The sequence below is a fragment of the Nyctibius grandis genome, chromosome 6 (genome assembly GCF_013368605.1).
Source record: "Nyctibius grandis isolate bNycGra1 chromosome 6, bNycGra1.pri, whole genome shotgun sequence".
Lineage (NCBI taxonomy): Eukaryota > Metazoa > Chordata > Aves > Nyctibiiformes > Nyctibiidae > Nyctibius > Nyctibius grandis.
The window spans coordinates 10,357,651-10,377,735 of NC_090663.1; the positions used below are offsets into that span (position 1 = coordinate 10,357,651).

At 38.7% G+C, this 20,085-nt stretch overlaps 1 protein-coding gene across 7 annotated transcripts in view; it reads left to right on the plus strand.

The window, feature by feature from the left end:
• The window catches only part of ADD1 (adducin 1), a 61,701-nt gene extending 42,632 nt beyond the window's left edge, over nt 1-19,069 (plus strand). For 2 of the 7 annotated variants that reach the window (XM_068402811.1, XM_068402812.1), the window contains exons 11-16: nt 1,419-1,520; nt 3,329-3,418; nt 10,274-10,430; nt 11,218-11,592; nt 12,337-12,432; nt 16,627-19,069. In XM_068402811.1, coding sequence (XP_068258912.1) covers nt 1,419-1,520; nt 3,329-3,418; nt 10,274-10,430; nt 11,218-11,592; nt 12,337-12,432; nt 16,627-16,979 — 1,173 coding nt within the window. In that variant the 3' untranslated portion in view covers nt 16,980-19,069. Of the gene's footprint in view, nt 1-1,418; nt 1,521-3,328; nt 3,419-10,273; nt 10,431-11,217; nt 11,593-12,336; nt 12,433-13,184; nt 13,220-16,626 lie in introns of those variants that run through there. The other 5 variants (XM_068402814.1, XM_068402815.1, XM_068402817.1 and 2 more) reach the window with 3 other exon arrangements.
• Nucleotides 19,070-20,085: the final 1,016 nt, after the last annotated feature.

A 20,085-nucleotide genomic window follows, 5' to 3' on the forward strand; every position in this document is an offset into this window, starting at 1 on the left:
TTGTTATTAACCTAAAGAAAAAGTAGCTTGTTATGTTGAGGTTGTTTTTATATATGTTTTGACTAAAAACTATCTTTAATAAAAAGCTGGAGTAGTTTTTATCTGAGAAGATAATCATCAGTGAGTATTTCACAGCTCCATGTTCATTCCATTTTTTACTTTACAGTTGCAAAACATTTTAAAATTCTGTTGCTTTTTGAAGTTTGACAGTTTCTGGCTATCTTATTGTTTCTTGAAGTTACCCAGGAAAAAACGCATAGCATTTGCTCTATAAACAGGTTTGCTTTACTGTTCAGTGCATTTTCTATGCAATAATGATTGGAAATTGGGACACCGTATATAATAAACATGTCAAGATAAAAAGTTAGTTGTGCATCAGATTAATACTAAATGCACTGATTGAATAAAGCAACCTACTACGAAGAACCCATGAAGCGCTTCAAGTTTGTGTTTGGGATATTTTTGTAACCTTTTGAGCTATGAGTTATAAAATATTCGACATCACCAAACTGTTCCTCTAGGTTGCTGTGCTGATACAGCTATTTATTTATGCAGAAACTAATTCTGGAAACAGAACATTTTGCTGAAGTAGCTTGTTTTAATGCAAAACTTTGGTGATGCCCACTCTTGCTTCACAGTACAGAATCATTCACTAAACCTGGTTAGTGACATCACATTGCTTTTCATACTTCTGTCATCTTATGCTTTAAGTTCGCTTTGATGTTTGTTGAGTACCAGAGGATTGAATCAATGATATCTGTCTCTCTTGTGCTATTTTGTAAAAACACCCAGTGCAGAAAATGAAATTGGCAGTAACAGGGTTTTAGAGCTCGTGTCTTAGATCTTGCTGTACTTCTGTTTGGGTAAGGTGTAGTGTCGTTTTTAAACAAATATGAACTCATTGTGAAATTTCTGATAAACATGTCCTTAAAAAAAAGTAATTATATTGGAGTTTTCCTACTCCTGTATTAATATGTCTCTTCAGAGTAGGCTTCTACTGAGAAGTAGACTCTTTTTAGAAACACAGAACACTGCACTTGTCAGTGTGGTCAAGCTCACAGAAAAACCGCTTAAAAACCTTCCAGTCTCCATAATCTCCCAGTTGCACATAGCTGTAGCAATTGCATCGTTTTGGGTGGAAGTTATTTGCAAGTTAACTGGCTCTCTAGTTTTTGTTGTTGTTACTAGCTTGACTTAATAGAATGATTCTGATATTTAGGAAGGTATCTGAAGGTACAGTTTATGTTACAGAAGAAGGAAGCAACTTAAATAGTCTTAGGAATGAATAGAAGAATGCAATCATTGGTTCAGTTCTCTGCTATGTATAATGCATGATCAACTGTTACGTGAATTTGCTGCTCTGAGTGTCTACAGCCATTACAGCAATTCTGACTCTTCAACTGTTCTTGATATTACAGTGGACTAAAGAGGATGCACATAGAACTGCCACCTCTGCTGTCCCTAACCTGTTTGTTCCATTGAACACCAATCCAAAGGAGGTCCAAGAAATGAGGAACAAGGTTTGTAATAGCAGTAAAATAACTTTTTTTTGGTCATCGCTACGCTTAAGCTGTGTACTTGTAATGAACTAACTTACTTTGCTATAGTGAAATTTCTGGGGTTCAATAGCACTCTGGTATTGTCCTGCCCCTTTATAACTAGATACTGAAAGAATTCCTAAATGTTCTGAACTCATCTTGGAAAAAAGATGGTATTACTGTTCACTGTATGAGGACTGTCCTTGTCTTGTATTTTGTTACTGTCAGACCAGTTGCTGGATACCTCTGAAACAGCCACCACTGAGTTTATGGTAGTAATTCTGTTCCTTGAGATCAGTTTTACAGTAGTGACCTGTTTTCTTGGTTTGGTTTCACCAGTTAAAATTGTGGCCTAGAGAAAGAAGTCTATGGATCTCTCTCCATGTTATATTTTATTATATTATAATATGCTGTGATTGCTGCAGAAAGTTTTTGGGCTGTTGGAACTGGATGTTAGTATTTTTTAAATGACCCAGCGGTTAATTTTCCAGTCTTCGAATTTCAGATCTTCTTGTCACCAGTCTACCGACAGGAAAGCATTGAATGCATTGGGGTTTTTTCACTTTATTTCTTTTAAAGTATAAAAATATGCACTGGTATCTTGTTAATACTTAACTTGTTCTGGATTGTTTTGCTGCTTCTAACTGATGGCCATATGGAACATGGGAGCTAGCATTAGGTCACAAGAAAGTCTGTGTGCAGGGGTACTAGCAGGAGTACTGGTTTGTTCTAAAAATACTTTGTATAAGGTTGACAGAGCTTTTGCTTTTCCTGACTTGGCACTGTAAAACAATAATCACTTGAAATTAGAAGTCTGGTGAATTTGCCAAGCAGTTTCTTGATGTTTGAAACACAAATATTGTTTTATGAAAAATTTGAGTGAAGCGACTGAGAGAAGGGTAGTAAACTAGAAACAAGTACAGATGATGCAGGATCTTCATACTTTCTGAAATACCAAGTATTAATAATACCTTGTGTATGTATACATGTATGCACATATTTTTATATAAATTGAATGTCCTCTTTAGTTGTAAAGTAAAGGTCTTTCTGGATGCATGCTTTTCTTCATTATCTTGGAACAAGAACCTGATTATTTTAGAAATAAAGTTTGAGTCAGTTGTTATGAATTTTTTACCACTGTAGGATATCTAATTTAAATAGATAATACCTAGATTTAAAGATCCAGTTTCTGTTCTCATCTTCTGTATGGAAAGAACTGAGAGGAATTTAGGATGCAACAAATAGGATGTGAGTACTCTGGGGTGTCAGTTTACGCATAGAAAAATATTCCTATGCCCTCTTGAGAATATGGTCCTGACTAGATGTAAAAATTGAATGTTGTGCAGTGTTTTACAGTAGGTTCTGTAGGAAGATGATATTGTGGTGCAATATCAGTGACTAGTGGCTAGTGACAGAAACCTGGAAATGACTGGTCAGGTACTTATATAAATATGACGTCTGTTCTTCTCTCCTCACTTTTCTCACAAACTGGAGTTGTCTGTTACTTATCTGTAGAGATTTACCATGAGCTGGTACTAAAAAGCAAAGGATGGTACCTGCTGTGGTACTTAAAGACTAAATTCTGGGAAATGAGAGGAAACAACTAGGAACCTGAGCACATACCTTCAAGTGGTGTTTCTAAGCACAGCTTTATTTGATAGGTGGGACCATAGCAATCGACACTAGTTGCAGCCTGTTGGCAGGTTCACCCACCCCTTTTTCAAATATAGAAATGTGGTTAACTTTTCTCTGTTGTTCATCTGACTGTATTCTGCTGCTTTCCTTTACAGATCCGAGAGCAAAATTTACAAGATATTAAAACCGCGGGCCCTCAATCACAGGTTCTTTCTGGGGTAGTTGTGGACAGGAGTCTTGTACAGGTGAGAGTATAAAATGCTTAAAACTATTAGCTTAAAGTTAATCTGCAATGTCCTCTGCTTTCACCTAATATATCACTATAAAATTATTCTTTAATTGGCAGAGAGTAACTGTTTATAAGGTAAGTCTTAGAGGTAACTCTATTGTCTTTGCGAGAGTGCTCAGGGTCAGAAATTTAAGAGGCTTCAGCCGTGTAGCCCAAGCATGTCTGTGGAGGATGCTTCTTCATTTTTTTGCTGAATGTAATGCATGAAATTCAGAAGGCTTATTAGTATGGTTAGATTTGTGTTCAGTACTAGTTGGGCTTTGTGACAGCTTTTTGTTTGTTTGTTTTCCAAGTTTGTGTATCTTGAAGGATTACTGCTGGGCACAGCAGGCTCACTATGGGGCAGTAGTGTTGTGTGTTAAATATGTTTTATCATGCTTCATATTATTTTATTTGAAGAGCAGTTTGGAAAAAAAGGCTATTGTACATCAATAAAACTTAAAAGCAGTATATCTGGATATACAAAAGACTTTATCTATGAATCATAGCTCGAAGTAAAGTAAGAATTAGAGCTATATAGTTATACTGTATAGCTGAAGTGGCTTTAAAACTCTATTAACTGCCCCAGATAAGTATTTTCTGATATACTTTTAAAAGTGTGGCAAGTCTTATCATGACCATAGCATTATTCATGTTGGGTGTCATATTGTGTGCATGTCAATTCATTGTCATTTGCAATTTTATCTACCAGTTACTGTTTCGTTGCATGTTTTTAGCAAGCATCATAATGCTTTTGGTTGATGTTCTAAAGCCTGGGCTCGGTTTGCTCTGTTTACCCAATTTACTGTTGCAGGATGCTCCCCTCTCAGACTGTACGGAATCTATTGAAGGGCTCGATCTCACAGAGCAGGCCTTTAGTCCCGCTAAATCTCTGTCTGTTAGAAAGGTACTGCCCTGTCATACTGCTCTAAATACTGTTGTTCACCCTTCATTTTACCTCTTCCTTACCCTGACCTTTTCCCTCTGTTAGCTAATGATTTGGCTAGAAAAGAAAAAAATAAATAGATGGATCTCCAAATTATGTATATGCAACTATACAAACAGTTACTTGACCCTGTTGAAGTATCTTTTAAGGATTTTGATCTTTTTCTTTGTAGAAGCTGGTGAGGAAACACTTCTGATGTTAAGGTGCTGATTAGGTTCTGCATATAGTGGGTTTCTTTGCATATGCTGTTAGTGTTGAATTACTCTAATTTGAGATCCATTTTGAGTTAGCTTAATCTCAGCCTGATTACATCAGTGTAATTCCAAAGGTATCCACACGTTTAGAATGTGTCATGCTGACAAACACTGTCAACATTTGATGCTATGTTGCTGGACGTGTTGTTTCCTTAAAACTTCCTGCGGTTACCTCCAAGAGTTGCTGAGCAATGCCCCACACTTCCAGAATCGATTGGCTTTCAAACATGTAATCATGCTTGTGCTTATCTGATATACTTTAAATACAGAATAAATTCCAGAGACATGTGTATGTTTGGGGTGAGTGGTCCCTTGAGGCTGAGTGAACAGGAACAGTTTGCACACTGGAAACAGCCTGTCCTCAGCTGTCTTGTCTTTCCCAGCTTTTGAAGGAGTTTCTTAGGGGTGATCTAACATTGAAGCACAGTGTGTAAATTAGCATCAGTGTCTCTTCCACTCCAGTATTTTATCTAAAAGGTTCTTAAATCTTGGTTTAGGTTGTGCCTAACATCTCATTATCAGAATAGCTTTCTCATCAAAACCCAGAATATTTTGAATTACATCTTTGTTACAAATCTCATGACTTTATAACACTTTCTAGTGTAATGAGCCAGTTTTTATTATAGGTAATTGTATCACACTGAGATTTGATAATCAAGTTTTTCAGATTACAGTCTTTTATCAATATTCTGAAATGAAAAATAATGAAACACTATTTCCAGATTTAAGATGAAAAATAAAAGAAAGCCAAATTCTTCTAGACAGTGCCTGCCTTTTATTGTCTGCTTAATAATACCTTCAAAGTGAAAAATTATTTTTATGGTAGTCATCCATTGGTTATCACAACACAGGCGATTTCTTTCATCAGTGATGTGCAAGATATCTTTCAAGTATTATTTTTGAATAATTGCATCATCTTTCTACAAAACTTGTCAAATATTTTACGTGCTTTTTTGTAGATGTCAAGGAGCCAACAAAAAGTCTATTGGTTATGTCATTTTGCCTAGTAGTATAATGTTAGGCTTTAGAGGTCAAAATGATGTGTTTCATTTTTGTGGTGTCATGAAAGTGCTTTCCTCCTGAAATACTGTGTAAAATTAGATCACAATGTTAATTACAGTAAGAGTGGCCTATTTCATAATCTTCATTATCTTAATATGGATGTGACCTGAATGCTTAATAATATGGGGGGTTGAGGAGGGGGGTTGGGGACCAACAAAAAATCCAACAATAACAACAACAAAAAAAAAAACCTGCAGAAAACCCAACTAACCAAACAACAGAACAAACCCACCAGAGAAATTTTCTAGAAAGATTATGCCAAAAATCAGTCGTGTATTGTGGAACAAAGGAATTATAAGCAATCTTATGATGCCTACATAAACCTTACATCAAACTTTGAGGAAACCTGTACATCAAGGACTTAAGGACTTTTAGGTACCAGATAATTCCAAGTTCTCAGTTGACAAATTCTTTGACACTCGATTACAGTTAAACTAAAAAGTTCCGTCTGATTGCAGTAACACTTCAAATGTATTATGTTTCCAGTTAACGTTGAGATTTATAGCGAATACTAATGCACACTATTTTGGATGAAAAAAATCCTGTTTGTGTACAGTATGCATGTAACGCTTTGAGTCTTCCGTGCCTATGGCTGCCGTAGTGAATACTTCATTTTGCCTTGTCACTTGCTTTGTCCATGTTCTGAGAAGTCCTGGCCATGTTGCAACACAAGCTCCTTCTGCATCATGTAATTTTATTCATGTTACAGACTTGGTTAACCAAGCTTCTGCTGCAGTCTTGGCTGAATGAGAGGGAATGTTAGTTATTCTTAGCAATGACCGTTCTGCAATCTGATTTAAAAAAAAAAAAATTTCACATGGATTTTTAAGAATTTTAAGTAAAAGGGGAATTGCCCATTTCATGTCTCTTCCTTTAGAATGGAAATTCTGTGGCTTTGTTCTTCATGAAGAGCCTCTCAGCTCTGCCTCAGAGGTGGCACTGTGTTTTAATGATGACTTCAATGTGAACAGTATTTTAAGAATCTTGGTTTTTTTGGATAAAGGCACTGCATTAATGCCAGATTGTGTTAAGAGGGATTGTTAACTTTAGACAATTATTATGAACCTACTGTCTGATTGAGAGAAAAATTGGCATGTATAAGATGCCAGTTTTGTTCGTATCTGTCCCCGAGAACAAGATGAAGTGCTTGCCTGTTAAATGATGGTCACCTCATACCAGTTTTGAATTTTTCTCTGAAAGCAAGATTTGGTGGAGAAGTTGCAAAATGACTTGGTAATTAAAACTTCCTTGTAGGATATGTGAGGTCCAAGTTTAGTATGAAGGTATGTTGTGTATCGTCAGCTAGAAATGACTTTAGCTTTGTTGGATCTTTGTGGGAGGGTACGCCCCTACAAAATTCTCAGGAGTGAAAATATATTCTGTTCATGAATGTAATCTGTCCATCATTTCTTACAGTGGAGAAAATGCTGTTGATATTCAGGTGCTTACACATGCAATCAAACTTCAAGTAGTCATCCAAATAGTACTAGAATCATCATCAGAACATTACTAGTATCAGCATAATCCAGATGAAATCACTAGAACGTCAGTTTTTTGCATGTCATCCTGTGTTGAAACAGAGTTCCAGCCTTTTATATGGGAATTTATTCCCTCTCTACAGGCTCTCTAATACTGTAAGCAACTGCAGACCAATTTTCTTGTTCAATTTTTCTGAACATTCATAGGACTCTCCGAATGGCACGGATGGGTTGATAGCTCTGCAAAGTCATGTCTGTTTTAGTGTCACATTTAACAATCTAAAATACATCCTGTACTGTCTTTTTAGTCCTTTATACTCGTTTTCGCTCTGTCCCATGTTACTCTCTTCATTTTGTGTTGTATGTTTTTATAGGAATTCTTGGAAGGCTGCTTTGGCCTGTTCTTTGAAGTAATGCATCTCCACTTCTTTGATCTGTACATGTTTTAGGGTAATCCTGTTGCAGAACTTACTAACATACTACTATAATTTATTTTTTCCATAGACTCAGTCCCTCTATCCTTATAATTTTCATTAGTGGCCTTTGAACTGCTTCCATATTATTGATACTGAGCAAAACTGGAATGTGTTAATCTGGAAACAGCCTTTAGCAGATCAAAAGTTTGCCTTTCTGGTCTGTCATGTAATTTTTCTGCTTTTAAGGTCCAAAAAACACAAGTGCTTTTTCTTTGTAATACATAATCCACTTACTGTCAGTTGCCTCTGATCTTTTTCAATATTATTTCTCTTGGGCCAAAGATACTGAGCTAGTACAAGTACTGTTTGCATTGATTGGGGGTGTGGTATTTGTGTGTGGTTGGTTTTGGTTTGTTTTGTTGTTTGTTTTGGGTTTTTTTTAATTTAGTAAATGTGATAAGCTTGATGCACTGCTTTTATTCCCAGTAGTTAACAAAGGTACTCTCTTGAGGAGGAGAACACGTAACGCCAGTGCACTGGTCATCTTGCTGCAAACTGCATCTCTTGCTGTTTGTCAGTATTAAATCGATAGGCATTCACTAAAATGTTGTTTCTTGTGAAAGTTGCTCTACCCAGTCATTTTGGATTTAACTTGCAGACAAGATTCTTAAAACATTCCAGGGATACCAGTGTGCACTGTAGGTCTTGTTCCTCCGTTGACTTTTGTAATCCTAGGAAACTCTGGGAACTCTGCCCGAGATCAGTGCTTTACAAGCCCCTGCTACTTACTGCTGAGTTTCAGTTAAAACTACATATTTAGTTTGAAGAGTGGGCAGAGACAGAGAAATATAAAATTGCCATGGGCACCCGTTTTCTGCCGTCATTAAAAGCTGGGACCTGTAGTTTTGGGGGTGTTTTCTAAAAACAATTAGGGTTTGTACAAAGGTTGGTGTTTTTGTGACTTTTTAATGCATTATTCTGTACGACAAGTTGTGACTACCAAACCAGAGGTTTTCTGGTATTAAGACAGCCGGTACTTAATGGAAATAGTTGAGAAAAGGCTTTTGACATTCTACTGACATTCTGCATCCAAGACGAGAATTCCTCTTGTGTTATGGAGAACTGGAGGTGATCTGTAATGTTTTAGAGATGTTTCTTTCCTGCGGGTTCCTTTCAGGCTCTTACAGTGGAGACTTGTTGTTACACTGTTTGTTCCTCAGTACTTCTGGCTGGTGTTTGCTTCCTGAAGAGCAGCGTAGATTCTAACAACCATCTGTTCTTTCCTCCCTGGATGGCTCTAGGCCAGATTTCTGGAGATCTCTCCTGAGGCTTTCAGAAATATCTAACTGCTCTTGTCCTCGTTCCATCTGAATATACTTGTCTGTCACCTTTTTGGTGCTGACAACTTGTCCAAAGCAGCTCTTAGTGTCCAAAACAGTACTCTTGTCTAATTTCATCTTCAGTTTTACAGTGAAGATCTCATGCTTGTCCATCAAATATGGATGTGGAATGGAACGTTTGTTTCTTTGTTTGGGTGCTATTTATTTTTGAACTGTGCTTTCTAATGCTTTCTTTTAAATATTGGTACAAACAACATTTGAATATGAAGATGACTTGGGCCAATCAATAACCCATACTTATTTGGTAATGGAATTTAAATACCTCTTTTCAACAACGAAGACAACTGAGGTATCACAATGACACGAGGCACAGAGCACACATCAGGCATTTCCAAGCCAGTGTCAGTGGAGTTTGGTATATCCAAGGAAAAAACCCAAATGCTTAAACAAGTCAGGTGGAAGGTACAGCAGCTTTCCAGGCAAGCGTCTTCTGCATCCGAGACAATAAAAAGCCAATGGCTTTAGTCTTTACTATATGATTAGAGAAGAAAAACTACAAACTCAAGCATTAGAGAATCGCTGATGCAGCTGCTTTTGTCCATTGGAACTTACTTAGAATTGCTAATGTTTTATTTTTCTTTGTATAACTTTTTATCTGGCTTGTATGACAAATGTTACAGATGTAAATATGCTAACTTGTATAAGATTACAGTTAAACTTAATTACTTGAAAGTTGCTTGTAGTAAACTGTTAATCTGGTGTACACAGAACACATACAAGATGGCTTTTTACTATAACATGTTAGATGTTACCTAGTAGCTACTTGAAATGGCTTTTCCCTTGTTAAAAAAAACCCAACCAAACAAACAACCCAAAACCAAAATAAAACAACCCAAAACAAACCACAGACAAAAATACCTGTGAACTTCTCTGGGTATTCTGTGCCCACATTGCCATGCAGTTGGGCCTGGTATCCTGTTTCTTTTGTGGGGAGGAAAAGAAACTTGATACTTCTGTGACTTCAGACATAATTCAGCGAGATTGTTTTGGCTGCTGTTTGATTTTCTGCTTCATGGTGGATATTCCCTGGTGGAAACACTGATGTGTCTGTAAGAGTAATTAATGAGACCTGCTTTCTCCTTTATATTAACCTGCTGTTGATTAATTTTTTTTTTAAATTCTGTAATAGATTTTTTTAAAATCTAAAAGAAAATAAATGCAGCATTTTTCAGATTATCTTTTTGTTTTGTTTTTGATTGCTTTGTAGCCTCTGTACTTCTCAGGGTTCTGCAAGTTACTGCTCGATTGCAGATGTATCTTTATTTTCTTTTGTCAGGGAGAACTGGTGACTGCCTCAAAGGCGATAATTGAGAAAGAATATCAACCAAAAGTCATAGTGAGCACAACAGGACCAAACCCCTTCAATAAACTCACTGATCGAGAACTGGAAGAATATCGCAAAGAAGTAGAAAGAAAGCAGAAGGGACCAGAAGGTTGGTTTCTCTGTGTGTGTTTTTTTAAAAAGCGTATTGAAGATAGAATGTGCTATCTGAGTGTTAATGGAGTATTCTGTAAAATGTGCCAATCTTATTTTAAAAATTATCCTCGTAGACAAACTGGGGTGTTCTGTACAGCCAGTTACTGCTGCTGTTAGGAAGCTGAAAGCTTGAAACTTCAGTCAAAAAAATTTTTAGGTACTGCAAAGTATTTCAGATCATTCCGCTTTGTGTCCCTTATTGCTAGAGATAGTCTAGGGTGAGAGAACGGTGTTGCTTTTTAGCAACAAAGCTGCAGTTTTCTAAGTCATTGAAAATTGTGGATTTGAGAAATCTGCTGAATGGGGAAGACACAGAACAACATTTCATTGCTACTTGGAACTGGCATATCTTGGGGACTTCCTGCAAAACAGACTTTCTAGATTGTCATAGAATTATGAGAGAATTGTGCTGTAAAAAGAGAGCGTTCCTGCATCTAAAGTGGTTATCCTGCTTTACTTCTGTATAGTTTTAATACTTACGTTTTTATACTTTAGTTTTTATACTTATGACACTCATCTGTCACTAGGTTTTGAATTTGAATGATGCAGAAACCAGAAGTGTTGTTTCTTTTGCAGTGTGTGCTCCCTGCTTCTGCTGTTTGATGAGACAATGTAGGAGCCATTGTAGATTGTGTGTGTTCAGTTAATCAAGTATTGGACCGTGTGGGGTGGGATACTCTGCTGTTATGCCTGAATAACTGCATACATTTATTCTCTCGGTAACATTGCTACATCCTTCTTAGATAAGATACCAAAATTCGGAGAGACTGTGTTACTGAGACAGACACACGCTGGGGAACAGAGTACATGGCTTAGAAATCAGACCATCAGTGAGCAAAATACGTCAGATAAAAAGTCTCCGGATTTGAAAGGCAGATCAAAAACCTTTCAAGGAACAGATACGAAGACTTTACAGGATCGTGACGTATCATCACTCTCTAAATCTTTAGATAACGCTCAGTTTGCTGCTGCATGGGTTTCTTGTCAGACCACGCAGCAAGTCATCACACATCTTAACCAAGAAGAGCCAGATGGGCAGAAGTCCTCCCATAAGGAATTTCATACTGCAGTGATCAGAGCATTAAGGTCCAATCCTGACCTTTTGGCTGAGGCCTCAGGTATTACTCGTGGTACAGCTGGGTTTGCAATCTAAGGAACAGCCTCTCTACCTGCACCGTTTGGAGATTCTCTCAGTTGACTCTCATCTGTGGGACTGATTTAACTTTTAATTGTCCAGGTGAACTGTGTGGAACAATGTTTTAATATTGTTCCTGATACATGGTGTCCTCTGTTAATATTTTCTTTTGGATCGAGGGCTGTTTAAACCTGGAAGCAAGGGGGACCCTCCTTACTAATAACAAATACACAAACCACTGTGAAATCTGTTTTGAATCATTTAATTACTGCATGTTTCTCTGTGCAGTCATCTTTTCTTTTGAGATGCGATTTTGTTTACTCTGAGTTTCAGCAATACAAAGCAAGCAAAAGAGTGTTATCTTGTGTAGGTCTGATAGCATTCCCCCCGCCCCCCATATTTGTTTATACGTTCCTTGTGGTTTTTCCTCACAAGTTTTCTTTGGAACAGTGTGATAAACCAATTCATAAACAGTTACGTTATTTATGCCCTCTTACGAAAAAAAAAACCCACCACAGAGCTCAACTGTGACTTCACAGTTTTGTTAATGTCAAGCTATCACTTAATTTTCTTTTGCTTGTTTTGGTATTATTTAATATCCTGGCAGAATTTTGATTCAGAAAAAATGTATTTGTATCTTGCGTGTATGAAGCAAAAGGACACTTCTGTTTTCTCACATGCTGAAAGGTCTTATCTACCCTTTTAATTTCTTTGTCTACTTCTGCAGAGCCTTCAGAAGATGGCAGACAACAGAAAGAGAGGAGTCCCCCTGATCCCACTTCAGCTCGCACTCCTCCCAGTACACCGATTAAAGTAGAGGAAGGTATGTTCTTCTGATTTGGGGGCCAGGGGAAACCAGTAACTGCATCATTAGTGACTGACGCATGAAAATATAGACCTAGTATCTAATAAAGTTAAATTATTTCTTGTATTTTATTTTTATACTACCTAAAATATATGACACTGAACTATGAGTGTGATAGGAGTTATGTTTACAATAATAAAGAAGTGTGCATTAATATAAAGACAAATTTTCATCTCTTCAGAATTGCCTTCTCATCTCTTGGTGTTTCTCAACTGATTTACCCTTTTGTAATTTTCTGAGAGAAAGGGTTGGTCTTATGAAACAAAATAGTGTCTGATGGTGAACCAGACACAAATTTAGATGCTTTGGTAAATCTCCTTCACTGATTGCACACTTCTTAAACATTATTGTACTTGGATTACACCTCTGCAAATATTTTTTCCAACTCAATTTGAATCTAAATATCATTATTTGCTCATGTTATGTAGCAGCTTTAACTGAAATGAGAGCAGGGCTGGTAAAGTCTACAATTTCCTCAAAAAATGATAAAATAACGATCTTGAACAGGTGTAATCTAATCTTTGTCTTGTTTCCTTTACCTTGTACATTGGATATATCACTTGTCTGTTAGTCTTCCATTCACTACTTCATCTCATTCTGTTTTCTATAAGAATGGTTGCAACCATTCTTCTAACGTAACCCAATGGCTGTGATGAATGCATAGATTCTCTACTTGTGCTTTTTTCTTCTTGTGGCTGCGTTACAAACAGGAGATGGATATGCTAAAGAGTACCTGTTACCATAGTAAGTATCATTCCATACTCTGACCTGCTTATGTGCTTTGCTTCACTCTTGCATCTTTGTTTACTGTGGGGTTTTTTGTTGGGTTTGCTTTTTTTTTTTAGAAGCAGGCTTTTTCAGTTGAGAGGCTGATTTCTTTAGTTCTTGAGTTCATTAAATTCTAGGTAGTTACAGATCTGCTGTTAAAATGCGCTCCCCCTTTGAAAGAGATGGTGAAAGTGACATCATGTGTTTCCATACCTGTGTGTCTGATTCCTCAGTTTAAAAAGGAATAGTCTGAAGCTGTCTTTCAGATAGAGCTGAAACAGGTCTGTGAGTTTCTGCCCCAACAGTTTGCTGCTGCCTACACAACTTGGACCTGGTCATGAAATGGAAGAAAGTTCCTAATCTATTCCAGTGCACAGATGTTACCACTGACATTGATTTAAACTTACCCAGCAGACGTCTGCACAGAAGTGGATATGGAACTACTCCTATGTTATATGTGTCAGCTGTAGGGAAACTCAAATTCCAGCCAAGGAATAGCAGCAACGTCTACAGGTGTTTCAGCTCGGTCTGCAGGGCTACCTCAGACTAGACTGTGAAGTGATAAGGATGTTTGGCCCCCTCCATTTGTCTGAAAAGTCAGTGTCTTTGTCATAGATATGAAAGTCAAACTACATCATAGACACCTGGGGTGTTACTAATAAAGTTCTAAAACCTGAAAATTCTTTTAAACTAAGAATTGCATTCCACAAACTCTTCTAGTTGCGTAAGTTCTCCAGGACAAACATACAAAGCTTATTTTAGAGAGTAACTGGAAGTTCCTGCAATGACGACTTTGGTTGGCAGAAGTTCTGTTGACTGACAATGTCTGTATACAGCTGCTTCTCCACTTATTTTTTCCTCATATTGTTTCTATTTAAGTGTAGCTGAAGTCAGAAGAGTGTTGTGTTAACTCAGTTATAGCCTAGTTCATATGTTTGTCCATGTGTTTGTGTTGAAAAAAGCCATAAACCTTTATTTTCATAAATAATGTGAATTGTAAACACACACCAGTATTAATGTTACTTTTTAAACTCTTATGCCACAGTATATATAAAGGGTGAGCATGGATGTAGACAGGATTATTCTAAAAAGCTTAAGAAATTTTGAGGTACTGCTGAGCTCTTAAACTGTAAGTAGGTTTTGCAGCAAGATATATTTTTAAACTTTCCTAGTTACGTTACTGAAATCCATCAAGTAGAATAGCGAGGCGTTTACCTCTTGTGTGCTTTCTCTATCCAGTGTGGAACTGGTAAATCTCCCTAATTCTGGTAAAATACTGCCCTTAGCGAGCCTGATACAGATGTTTGTTTGATTCCAGCATAATGTTAATCTGTTTAGTAAAGATGATGCTGATTTGACAAACTGGAAGGATAGCAGTCCTGGATTCATGAGTTAGAAGACTGTTTATCCAGTGCTTAGGCCAACTGGCAAATGCTGTTTGAATGCCTGTAGCTTCCTAATCTTTAATTTTAAGAATTTCTAATCTCTTTTTTAAAACTTTGTTTAAAACTTTCTTTCAAACTTCTTTAAAAAAGATAAAATAAAACTATCTAATATAGTGCCTGTTGTAAAAATTGGGCCAGCTAATGAATAGAACAGAATTATTTTCAGTTGGAAGGGACCTACAGCGACCATCTAGTCCAACTGCCCGACCGCTTCAGGGCTGACCAACTTAAAGCCTGTTAAGGGCATTGTCCAAATGCCTCTGAAACACTGACAGCCTTGGGGCATCGACCACCTGGGAAGCCTGTTCCAGTGTTTGACCACCCTCCCAGTAAAGAAATGCTCCCTGATGTCCAGTCTGAACCTCCCTGGTGCAGCTTTGAACCATTCCCACGTGTCCTGTCACTGGGTACCAGGGAGAAGAGCTCAGCAATGCTTTCAGTTAATTCCTGAAAAGTAAAATGAAATCCAAAAGGAGTGTCAGGGTAGTGAAGAATTGTAGGTGGTGCTTCTTACAAATGTGTGTGTCATACATAGACAGGTTAAACGAGAGCTTCAGGAGGCAGCTTGTAATGTACATAATCGCTTTCTCTTTTTTTAAATCCTGCCTGCATTATAACTTTTAAACTGCTAACTCGTGCATTCGGAGTGTGTGGACTGAATACTAGCATGGTTTGTTTATTTAACCTATTAGACGTTCATGGTGCTCTAGGCAAAACATGTTGGGTTTTCTAGCAGGTATTCACAGAACAGAGCTCTCTAAAATATATTAGAGGATTATTAATCCCATCTGGCAGAAATAAAAAGAACACTCATTGTCATTTCCATAGGAAGAATGGGGAAGAATCAAGTATTTTCATGTGAAAGCCTTCCGTCTTTTCAAATTAAAATGAACAAGATTTTAAAAGGGGAAAAAATAGTTGCCTTCCTTTTGTGCCTTACAATGAGCGTGGCCTGGATTCTGTTCTGAATTCCTCCTTACATAACATCAATGGGGATCTGTTTGACACAGCTGACGAGATACTTCTCTGCTCCAGTGCAGTGGGTGACATTGCAGGGAACTTTAAAAAGTGCCCGTTGTGAAATACATGTGTATGGAGGGGAGCTTTATAAAGTGAACATCTCTAAAGCACAGTGGTGAAAGAGGGAGTAGTAGTAAAGTTCACCTTTGGACATAAAGTTATCACTAGATTTTTGATGTTCCTTTATACAGGGGTGAGTTTTGCTGTTAGACATCACATACATTTAAAACCAAAAAGCTTTATCGCATAACCTGCTGAGCTCATTTGACTCGATAAACTACATGGATTTTACTTACAGGAATACATAATGTATACTTGTATCTTGCAAAAGAAGTGAAGCCTTTGTGATAGGAAATCATCTTCTGAAGCAACATCTGTTAGATCTCATGGAAGAATATTATGAAAATCAAAGCATTGTGATTAAAAATGGGCGAGCCAGCAGTTTAGAAATTAATGGATTTTCATGTATCAGATCACTGCAAACCAGCAATTAGTTTCATCCCACCAAAAGAAAAAAAGAACCAAGATACAGAATTTCATGACGCTCTCTTCAATGCCAGTGAAAATTGTAGGTTTAATTCCTGCTTACTGTACTAAAACCTCTTGTTGCTTGCAAATGTTATCAATAAAACATGAGAGAAGTCTGAACAGTCGCTTTCTTGCTGGTTTACACCCACATGATGGAATTCAGCTTGATCTGTTCAGTGGTAAGAAGCTTAAAAACAAATGAAACTTTTGAATATCGTATTTCTGTCTCTGTGCCCAGAGCTAAAGGAGAACAGAGCTATTACAAAGGCTTTCATGCAAAGTAAACAGATTAGTTTTTTTATGGCGAGCGCTCACCATCACCTGGCTTGGCTTTCTGTGTTCTAGGGACACTTAGGTAAACTAACTGTGTCATTGTCTGTCCGTCCACCAGAGACACAGCAGGACCCGACTTACAAAGATGACAGTGACGCTGCAACTTTCAAGCAAACCCTCCCAGATCTCACCCCTGATGAGCCTTCAGAAGCACTCAGCTTCCCTCCCTTAGGGAAGGAGGAAGGGAGATGTGATGAAGATGTGCCCAAAAGCCAACCAGAACCACCTGCAGTGGAGAATAAGGAGCCCCAGTCTCAACCCGCTGAAGAGCCGGTAACACCAACGGCTGAGGAGGGGACAGCAGCTGATGCAGGTAGTGACGAATCTCCAGGGAAGTCCCCATCGAAAAAGAAAAAGAAGTTTCGCACTCCTTCCTTCCTGAAGAAGAGCAAAAAGAAGAGTGACTCCTAAAGGCCAAACACACTGCAGAAACACTGTCATATTTTAAAATTCATTAACCACTAGAATGTACCAGATCGTACTGAGTGTTTTGTCTTATTACGTAAATGAATGCAGCAAGTAATCCAACCAGCCCCTCGAGTTACGGCTTGATTGTTTAACGTTATAACCAGAAACTAGGGTCCAAAAAGGTGCTAATCCTGTGTTTTCAGCAGCTACCACCGATCTGATCCCTAATTTGTCATCAAATATAAATGACTTCCATGAGGAAGGCATTGAATCGCTATTTTTAATTTAAAGCCTGCACTGCTTTACAAAAAAATAAAAAAAAAATTTTGCAATTAAAACCAAAACAGGGATTGCTTACCACGAGAAGGGTTCTTTACCAGTATTCTGTTACAAGTCGCGAGTAAATTTCTTCTTAAATACTGACTTCTAGAGAGGATGCTTTTGCAGTGGTGATTTCAAGGGGGATGTATTCTTGAACTGACACGTAAACTTCTGCAAGCTTGTGATTACCGACCATGCTTTAGTCGAGCTTTGCGGCTCTCCGTTCCTTCTTCTCATTCTCCCCTCTGACTCCTGTAACAAAATGAAGGTGGTTTTCACTTTCTTTTGTTCTGTAACTGGCACTTGAAATAATCTTTGATGTCTAGGACTGAGATAACTGTGGTGTGTGCCGCTCATGTTATGTGTTGAAAGAGCCCAGTCTTTTTTGTTGTGGTGAATCCAGTTTAAGGGAAATCTGTCTTTCAATCTCGGCTCCCTAGATTGTGAGATTCCCTCCAGGTGAATCGGCCTGACAGGAATTTGGCTGTTAGAGAAGGTTAAAAAGTAATTGTATTAAAAGCATTTCTGAAGTGTGCGAGCTGGGGGTGTGAAGCAAGGGCAGTTGGAGTTTGGGCTTTAGCCCAGGGTTTTTTCACCCTCTTAAAAACCCCTTGCAAACCTGTTGCAGAGAACCCCTATTTGCGGTCTTTTGTGTTTGTTCCTTCCCATGATAAAAATGTAAATGCATTACACTGAATATTTAACCTTTTTTATATTGATTATTTTCACTTACAAAACCTGGCATTTCTTTAATATTTTTGTTGTTGTTGTTACCAGCAGTAAAGTACAGAAATCCCAAGTAACCTTAAAGGTGTATTTTCACTGTTTGCTCTAAATGTTTAATATGTAGCATGGTAAAGAAAATCACTTTCACCACTGAATTCACTATTTTCCAGTTACTGCCATGCTTCTGCCTATCACTAATCGTAAAAGTAGTTTAAGATCAGGTAGGTGAAGCTTGCAGGAATCCTCCAGAGACTGTGCGGGATGACCCCAGCTGAAAGTGGGGCAGGTCGGTAACCCCCTTTCTGCTTTCTAGTATTGGCATTTCTGGTGTTAACAGCAGAAAACATTGACACCCCTGTGCGGGAGAGGGAAACAGGTTGGCTGTGTAACAAAGCAGAACACGGATGTAACCTTTTAGGATAATATTAACCATTGCAATTGGTAAAATAGCAGAAAACTAACGGCCTGTGGTCGTGCAGCAGGAAGCATCCCAGGAGAGGTGGCCGGGAGGCGGCTGCGGATGGACAGGGCCTGGGTGAGGCCGGGAGGTGCCGATGCCTCAGGCTGGTGTTGGGAAACAGCTGAAAGGAGAGTGAGAGCTGTGAGGCTTTGAGGAAAGAGGTTTGGAGGGGTAAGGGATGGGGTGAGCGACGTGAGGGTGCCGGCTGCGGAGGGGCAGGAGATGGCCCTGGGCAGCGGTGCTCGGTCAGGACTGCATGGCACGAACGGCTTTCAGCTTGTACTTTAACCTTGATGTCCTCTGCGCACTAGGAAGCAAACAATACTTATTTTGCTACATTGTGTTTTATTGCAGGGTCGTAATTAAATGACTAATTGCTCTGTGTTTCAGTTCTTTAATGGAGTCCCTCCATTTACCTTGACCACATATGCAATGACTCTTAATTTCTAATTTTGTAGTTTGTTCTTTTAATTTTTTGTATTAAGATAGGCAATGTAGTCATGTATGGTATGGTTACACACTTTGGGGCAGAATAATGTCCTGTATTTTTCTTTCTTTCTTGTATCATTAAGTTCTACTCACAAATAAAACTCTCTCTCAAAAAAAAAAAAAAGTCTTTTCCTGCTTTGCTTTCAAAACTTACACAGTTTTATTCTACAGCTGTAGCCTGTTGAATATAATTAGCTCACTTTCTTTTAATGATTAGCATGTTGATTAATGATTGCTTTAATGTATTGTCAGAAAATACTCAGATTGGCTGCTGTAGGGCTTCCTTCCCAGAGAATCACAGAATCAATCAGGTTGGAAGAGACCTCTGGGATCATCGAGTCCAACCATTGCCCTGACACCACCCTGTCAACTAGACCATGGCACTAAGTGCCATGTCCAGTCTTTCCTTAAACACATCCAGAGATGGTGACTCCACCACCTCCCTGGGCAGCCCATTCCAATGTCTAATGACCCTTTCTGAAAAGAAATTCTTCCTGATGTCCAACCTGAACCTCCCCTGGCAAAGCTTGAGGCTGTGTCCTCTTGTCCTATCGCTAGTTGCCCGGGAGAAGAGGCCGACTCCCGCTTCACTACAACCTCCCTTCAGGTAGTTGTAGACTGCAATAAGGTCACCTCAGAGCCTCCTCTTCTCCAGGCTAAACAACCCCAGCTCCCTCAGCCGTTCCTCATAGGTCAGACTCTCCAGACCCTTCACCAGCTTGGTTGCCCTCCTCTGGACTCAGTCCAACACCTCAACATCTTTCTTGAAGTGCGGGGCCCAGAACTGAACACAGTACTCAAGATGCGGCCTCACCAGGGCCGAGTACAGAGGGGTGATCACTTCCCTAGACTGGCTGGCTACACTCTACTTCCCAGAGAGTCCCAGCAGAGCCATAGGTAGAACCTGGTGGAAGGGTCCTTCCCGACCCCTCTTGCCCCTCGTGGCAGCCCTGCCCCGGGGTCCTGGGGACTGGCTCCCTCCAGGCAGTTTCTGGCACCTGGGGGGAAGGCTGGAACCCCACCTTGGCTGGGCCATGCAGCCAGGTTTGGTTAGATGGGTGTAACACCTTCACTGTAATTAACGGACTAGAGGAGTGTACAATGTAACCATTT